An 8,275-nucleotide genomic window follows, 5' to 3' on the forward strand; every position below is an offset into this window, starting at 1 on the left:
CACCACAAAGAAGAGTCTCTTTCAACCTTCAGTACTGTGGCTCCTGTTCAAGAAAAAATGATATTTATTTCAGGTTGTTCTTTTTGTCTGCAATTTGTCTCACTCCTGAGATAAAGAGCAAGTCACTGCAGAGGGCAAATGCATTCTTCTGTTGCATGACAGAGTCACTTGCAATTATTTGAGAACTGTGACAGCGTGGTGGCTGATATATACAGCTACCAGCTTATTTGGGTGATGTGTGCAAACTTCGCCATGAGATTGCTGCAGAGAAAGTGATCTGTTGGAATAAGCATACACAATGTGTTGTTTGAACTAGTGACTTGAGCTAGTTATAGCCTCTTGGCTGTGCCACTTCTTGTACCTGCTGTCTTTCAATGTCTAGTAACTAATGTCTACCAATGGTTGGTACATGCTATGTACAAATTGCAGCATTGCCTATAAGCTTTCTAGAGGATAGATTCAGCAGTCCCAGCGGCTCACAGGTGTTGACAAGCGTATACTTCTTCCAGCTTTGCTCTGCCACCAAGACACAGTATGGAAGCCATCGCCAAGTTTGATTTCAGTGCTTCTGGAGAGGATGAGTTGAGCTTCCAGGCTGGGGATATGCTGAAGGTAAGTGCAGCCCCAGGCTTCACTAAACATCATTTCTGAGAGTGCTTCCAGTTCTTTCTGTGCTCCCATTTGCCATGGCAAAACAGATAAACACAGACGTCTATAAACAGGGATACAAATGCAGGATACTTGTCTCCCATAGGGTTTTCTATAGGTCAACTGACAATTCCCAGATCACTTGTGTCTATGCCCACTGCACTTGATTTTAGGTGCCTAAACTATGAATTTAGTTGACCTACAGTCCTCCAGTAGACAGCAGTGAAGGGTAAATATCTTTGCTGGGGCAGAGATCCAGTTCTTTGGTAGACAGATTTTGAGGGTCCCATCGATTTTCATTGACTATTTATAGGTAGTCTAGGGTGACTAGATTTAGGATGACTATGTCTAAAGGATGAGTGTGGTCCAGAGAGACTGAGGTCTTCCTCATTTCCAACTCTAAAAACTGTCTAAAAGATAGTTATCATGCATTATAGAACTTATATCTAACTTTTCACTATAAGTAATTACTGTGAGTTGCCACAGAGGTTTTAGGCAATTGCGAACAGAAGAGGAAAAGTCCATGAGACAATCTGTTACACACATAATGAAAGAGTTTAAGAGGCCCTGGGCTAATAATGTTATATATACCCTTGCAGAAATTTAGCAGTGGTGGAATGGCAGAAGTAGAGTTGATCATATATAATACAAACCATGTGAGAGTCTCTTCAAAGTTGATTTTCATGTGTTATGGTAGAACAGTTCTTGTTCTCCCACAGATGAAGTCACACCCTGCTCCACCCTAATTATTTATCCAGTTCTCAGTCCCCTGCATAGCTGTTCTGTTTCAGTTGAAAATGCCTCCTCTCTAAGGCCTTAACTCCTCCACTGCCCAAAAGGTTGTTGTACAACAATAGGATCTAAACCCTTGTTCACCCAGAGAGCCTTCACCCCCAGCTGTTCAAATTAATAGCGAGATACTGGGTCTCAGTCTTGCCTCTTCTATTACCACAATTTTTTATTTTATTGCCCTTTTAATTCTTGAAGCTTAGACAAAGCTGATAGCACCCAGAACCATTACGATCAAAGACCAACTTTTTCCAGACAGCTATAAGAAATTTTCAGGAGAAATCACTGTCTCTCTTCAGCATAGATGAAATAATCTCTTTCCTAATTCTTCTTTAGGTGAAGAGTAGTCTCCACATCCCTACTATCTTGTGATCTTTATCTGATATTTTCTTCCTCAAGAGACTGTGGTGTCATCAAGTCCCTGGCTGCGGTGATGGTGCTGGCCAGATCACTTTTCCTTCTGTTCCTCAGTTTCCCTTCCTGTAAAATCATTATAAGCTAGAGCTTCCTTTCAAAGTACCTTGGAAGCTACTGATGAAAAGTGTCAAATGACACTACACATAGACATTATTATTAGTTGTCACAGAGACTTCACCAGAAAAGTCAGACTGCTTCTTGCTTTAACATCCTTGAGGTAAACAAAGTAACACCTTAGCTGCCCAAGCAATAGTAACGGCAAGTTAGCCTGAGTACCATCTCTCCTTATGGCATGCACACATATACATTCATATCCCATCATGAGCCCCCTCTTGCTGCCTGCACAACCTGCTGGCTGTCTTTTCTGATTTAAAAAGGAGATAAGGTGAACAGTTTTGATGTAGAGATTAGAAAACAGGAAACATGAGGCCCTCAACCAGCAGTGACAGGAGGAAATCCACCCTCTCAACACCCCACATCCTTCTCTGAGAGGATGACACACTGAGAGAAACCTGCCAGCTCTGCACTGAGAATCAGCAGGTGGGTCTTTCTGGAAGCCTTGCTGCCAACAGAGCAGGGCCTGAGCGCAAGCAGGGAGTAGCTATCATCCCCTTTAGTTGGCCACAGCAGCAAAAGAGAGCCATAAACCAGCACTCAAGGATGGGGGAAGCAGTAACTATACAAGCAGGGAACTCCACAGCTTTCTATTCCCCAAACTTCCTGCATCCAAATTCATAAAAATGGCCTACATGGCAGACAAGGCAATGGAGAATTGACCCCAGAGACAGTAAGATCCTATTGCCAACACCAAGCAGTTAGAATGTGCATTTGGCTCGCAATAACATGAGATTGGCTTACAAAACAAGTATTATTATTGTTAACAATAGATTTTAAATTAAGCCTTTTCCACTTGCTTTCTCCTTTTAAAACTGTCATGACTCATGCTTTCAGGTTCCTTTCCAAAACCAGAGAGAACAGAAACATCTTCTGTTTCATAAAGTGGAATTCTGTCCCAGGAGTTGGAATGTCAAACAAAACACCAAAGACCACAACATTTGCAGTAAAATCACAATGTGGTTGTATCCCTGTCCTCTTTCCTCTGGCTTAGGGCTATATCAAGGGCCTTCAGCCAGGGAGCAGGGAATTTGGGCAGTCCCTGGTCAGCAGTGCAGTTCCTAAGGACCATTACAGTCAACATTAATGCGAACACACATGAAGCTGCTTCAGTAAGTGCTGTGGGCTGGCTTACTGCTATCCTACAATCTCTTAAGTGTAATTGTGGCTTTAAAATACTTTTTGCCTCCTTCTTTTATCTACCTTGGCAAAGCTCAGGGCAGCTGAAGACTTAATCCATTAAATACTGGGAAATGACATGTGAAAGCACATAGTAACATCTGTGCAGTCATAACATACATACACAGATATAGCTGCATATTCCTCCATACCCACACGAGTCAGAGGAGTTTTCACAGATTTTTTTTTCCTCCATTGTGCAACTGAGATGCTCCAGTACCAACTCTTAAAAGCAGCACAGAGAACTTCTTAAACCCCATTAAGTTTTCCAGAGCTGAATTTCTCCATTTCACAGTCATCAGAGACAAGCACACAGTAGCCCCAGCCACCTGGACAGGCATTCAGATGAAGTGATAAAGTTAACAAGCAATCCCTCTAATTCTGCTCAGCCTTCTTTATTGCTTTGTTTGCTCTGAAGTGGTCATCAGCCACTAACCTTGCTGCACAGCGGGTGGGACGTAAAGCACATGTGGAATTCTATTCTTACAAGAAATTCTAGGTTTCTGCCAGAATCTTGGTTACTTTTGCCTTTCCTCAGGAGACACATTTATTTCATCCATCTCTCCATTGCAGGTTTTGAGCTCCCAGGAAGAGTGGTACAAGGCTGAGCTCAGAAGTCAAGAGGGCTACGTTCCCAAGAACTTCATTGATTTCCACGTTCCCCCGTAAGTGTCACAAAAACTGCGTGCAACACTTTTGCACTTTTTCACAGGGTGCTGTCAGGGGCATACGTGTGCTTGCATGCACAAAGGAAGACATGACAGAGGATGCATTGGTTATAACATACTATGATTTAAGGCTGGCAAGGCTTGCCATAAGGCTATGTGCCGTTCTGCCAGCTCACCTTATTTCTACCCTGAAGCATCCTCTGTTCTTTCGGAGCCGAATGGTTCTCAGTGCTCTCCAGTCCTCCCAAGTAACTCCTCTGTTACTGTTGCTCAGAGGGATGTCACGGGGATGTGGCGGGAACTGCGCTGAGATCTCCTCGGTCAGAAGAACAGTCATAAGGTGAAGTCTCGGTAACAGAGACAGAGCCTGAGCACAAAAGGAAGAGCAAGATACCTCTCATAATATTTTGATGTAACAGACCTGCTGTCCTCCTCCCCTTACTCCCAACTACATTTCCTCCCTTTTCCCACCCTGCCACCAGCATTTCCGCTCCGCAAAGCCTGTGTGAGTTCCCCTCGGTGCACTAGAGGTCAGTGCAACGCTGCACGAAACGTGACAGCTGGTGTTACTCACGGCTTGACAGAGACGACAGACCAGACATGCCACCCTGCTCCCACACACACGCACACCCCCTGCTCCACGTTTCGGGACTGCACACCCAAACACAGATCTGTCAGAGGACAAGCAGCCCTTCATTTCTCTCTTCCCACTGAGTAGATGGCACCGCGCTTTCAGAAGGGACTGATAGGTGTTTAAATGCACGCTGAATGCGCTGTCCGGTCCTGTGACATAAATATGACAATACTTGGCATTTTTACAACCTTTTCCTTTCAGCTGGCACAAATGCTCCCTGAAGCCCCTTTAATTCTCCTCTTGTGCTGCAGCATTTCAGGAGAGAACAGGCAGAGCATGCACCAAGCCCAGTACTGCTAGCTGTAACACGCTGGTGCTCTGAGCAGGCAGACCAGGAGCATACAAGGATTTTGTGCAAATAAGTGACACTGTCCCCTTTGGAGATGGCACTTACTGGCCTTTTTGGACATACGCCAGCCCGCTTGACTAAGCTGAAGGACATTATTAGTTTGCTGTGCAAATATGGGCTTGTATGATCTCCCAGTCAGTTCTTCTTGTTCACGCTCACAGAGCTGTGGCATCATGCAGGGACACCAGCGGCTTCTTCTTTCACAGACATTTTTCTCATGATGCTTTCTCTGTTCAAGAGCTGTGAAGAAATATTTCCACTTTGACGCTTTTCTGAGAGTAGCAGGTCTGCACTTTGAAGTGGCTCAGGCCAGATGCTAGAACTGGATGCAGGGAAGAAAGCTGTCTCCTATTTTTGATGGGCTGGTTTTTTCCATCACTGTCTTGTCAGGTACTCATTGAGATCGGTTATCAATGCTGATTAAAGCCTGATTTTCCTTTGCTAATGAGACATAGATAAATTGTGATGATAGTAAGGAGAAGTACAGTGAAGGGGAAATAACAGAGCTTATGAAAATATCAGTCCTTAATTTTAATGCAATACATGCAATTAGGCATCACATAAAAACAAAAGACTGCAGATTGTATATTTTATTAGCTGTGGAGTGGACATATATGAGTGTACTTTTTTTTTTCACTACTGAATTTCTATTGACACTGTATTATTTTACTATTTATGGTGACTTTCTCATTATTAGTCTAGTGCCTTATACTATAATTTATTATGCCTGGCTAAATTTACATAAGTGTGCTTCTGTATTCTGTGTTTCTGCGATTTTTGTGGTATTATAACTCTTGCAGGAACCAATTTATTAGTACTAAAACTTCCATGGCTTGCTTCTGCTAAAAAATTTATGTGTGCCTCGCAATATATCCATCACAGTCCAGTAATTTTCAAACAGTTTACCAAAAGCAATTTGATGTATATGTCTGAGAATTATGTGTGTTTATATATATATATAGACACACATTTGTAATTTAAAATTTCTTTGACTAACACCTTAACTGTCCTGTGCCTGTAATTATAGTTTCAGCTTAATGTTGCTTCTTAGCTGGCCAAAACTCACATTGTTTTCTTTGCATCTACATGCTTTTACTGCTCAAAGAAAATGGTCTGCACTCATCAAAACCCTATACCTGAGCATGTACATGGCCACTGGGAGTAGTCTTGTGGGCTTCTCTGATCCTTTTGTTTTGTCTTTCCTCCACCCTGCTTATTCACATCCTCCCTACTCTCAACTTTTTTGTTCCTCACCTGAATTCACCTTCCTGATTCACATCTCCATGATTTTTCCCACTTGACAGCTGGTTTGATGAGAGGATATCCCGCCATGAAGCAGAGAACATCCTCATGAGCAAAGGAGTTGGCTCCTTCATCGTCCGGGCCAGTCAAAACTCTCATGGTGACTTCTCCATCTCTGTCAGGTATTTGCTTCTCACAGCATTTTCCTGCTTCTTTTCCCACTTAATGGTGTCCCTAGCCTCCTCTTCACAGGATTCCTAATGTGACATAGACTCTTGGGAAGTTTGCATGTGCCAGTCACTGGCAGTGCTGCTGTGTTGTGACTGAGAACAAATTAGGCATCTGATTCCCAAATGTTTCTGCCTCTTTTCAAGTGACACAGTGGATGCCCCATTCCAAAGCTGCATCCCTTGGTGATCTGCTTCTCTGAAAAAGCTGCAGCAAAGCAGAGTGGTATATGGGATATGTCCCACAGTGCAGAACATGTGCCTTCCATTTGTTTTATTTCCCTGACAGCTCTGGTTACTGAATCCAAGATTTCCACTGCTACCCATTAAGAGATGACTATTACATTGTTAACTTATTTCCCACCGGTCACTAAACAGACATTGGACAGGAATGGCTTTTATTTGCTTGTAGCTCAGCTGCATTTCAGCAACTTATTGTAGCCCAGCCCTTCTCAGAGTGTTTGCTTCAAAGCAGAGCTCTTAAATGGGTTAGTCTGCAATTTTCAGTCAATCAGTTGATAACCTGTTTTAACTTAGAGTAGTGGTTAGCAATGTCTTTTCTGAGTAGTGTGCACTTTCTGATTCAAGGAGCTCAAAAAGTACCTGGGAGGAATGCAGGAAAACATTCTGGCTACATCTACACCAATAAACACCAATAAACTAAGTACAGCCAGGCCCTTTCTGTGGCCCTGAGGTCAAGCAATGTGGCAAAGCTCAAATGCACATGGCTAAACTCAAAACAGAACAGCTGTATTCAAGCAGCTCACTGCAAACTGTTCCTGGCCCACTCTGAACCCTTAACCATGGCCCAGCACTATCTAGGGGAGAGATTTTTGGTTCAGACCAGAACCATGCTAACACTTTAAAAGCCTGTGTGACTCTAGCACTCCAGGGTAGTGCTCAGTCCCCACACAGTCCCCATTTAGTTTATTTGTGCAGATGTAGCCTCCAAGACCAGTGTTTTGTGTTCCTGAAGTTGCACAGAGCACAGAGGTAGGTACCAAAACCAGATCATATCTGGTGCAAAGAGGAATTATCCAAATAAAAGAGGTAAGAGGAGGGGAGGAGGGCAGCAGGCTGAATCTGTTAATTTGGCTTTTAACAGCAACTAATAATTCTTTCTTATTTTTCTTTTGGGTAGGGACAATGACCAGTAGTAATGATAGTACACTAGGTACTCTACAATTATCAAACTCAGTGTATGGCTTCATGTGACTATGTCTGCATGTAGTGGTGATGCCTGTGGTGTGAAAAGGTATAAATAATCTCTTACAGTCAATGCAAACTGGATGTTAACAGGAACCTGCAGAGGCTAGTGGGTAGACTACAACTCCACCTTTGTGTCTCATACAAAGTACCACATAAAGCTATAAGCTATCTGTGGCCCTGAAAACTTCTCTGGCCTTTATTTCAAAGGAAAGGCTTGAAAACCCTATGCTTTGTTCTGATACTGCTTTGTGACTGGGCAGCCCTGCAGCACTCTATGTAAGTTGATGAGTCTTTTGAAATACAGAGCCACATCTAGGTCCAGTGCACACAAGGACTGCCATTGCTTTACTTTCCAGAAGTCTAGATTTGGCCAAGCAAGAAGCTTTGGTACCCTTCTGAAAAAGACTTTTTCAAAAAAGATAGAAGTGCAATCTGGTTGATGATCTCTTACTTTTCTAATTGGATCCAGGCATGAAGATGATGTGCAACACTTCAAAGTGATGAGGGATTCAAAGGGTAACTATTACTTGTGGACAGAGAAATTCTACTCACTAAACAAGCTGGTGGACTACTACAGGACAACTTCTATCTCCAGGCAGAAGCAGATCTTCCTGAGGGACAACAGCCGAGAAGAGAAGGTAAACACAAACTAACCTTAGGAGTTTCTCAGTAAGAAACCTTTCTGTAGAAAGATTTCAGTGCATGAGAATGACTTGGGGTGGGGGGCGATGACTGCCCTTGGAAACCCAGCCACATCACTACACTAGTGGGTCCTGCAACATAGATTTTTAGTGGGTTC

General features: G+C 43.1%; 1 protein-coding gene across 1 annotated transcript in view; it reads left to right on the forward strand.

Annotated features, from left to right (window-relative positions):
- Positions 1–534: 534 nt before the first annotated feature.
- Positions 535–8,275, forward strand: part of GRAP2 (GRB2-related adaptor protein 2) — a gene marked incomplete at its 3' end in the record, with an annotated part of 14,169 nt that continues 6,428 nt past the window's right edge. Inside the window, exons 1-4 of the mRNA XM_010184226.1 lie at positions 535–612; positions 3,721–3,812; positions 6,103–6,222; positions 7,946–8,114. Of these exons, the coding sequence (XP_010182528.1) occupies positions 535–612; positions 3,721–3,812; positions 6,103–6,222; positions 7,946–8,114 (459 nt within the window). The remainder of the gene's footprint in view (positions 613–3,720; positions 3,813–6,102; positions 6,223–7,945; positions 8,115–8,275) is intronic.

Source organism: Mesitornis unicolor, unplaced genomic scaffold, assembly GCF_000695765.1.
Source record: "Mesitornis unicolor isolate BGI_N332 unplaced genomic scaffold, ASM69576v1 scaffold50550, whole genome shotgun sequence".
NCBI classification, from domain to species: Eukaryota; Metazoa; Chordata; class Aves; order Mesitornithiformes; family Mesitornithidae; genus Mesitornis; species Mesitornis unicolor.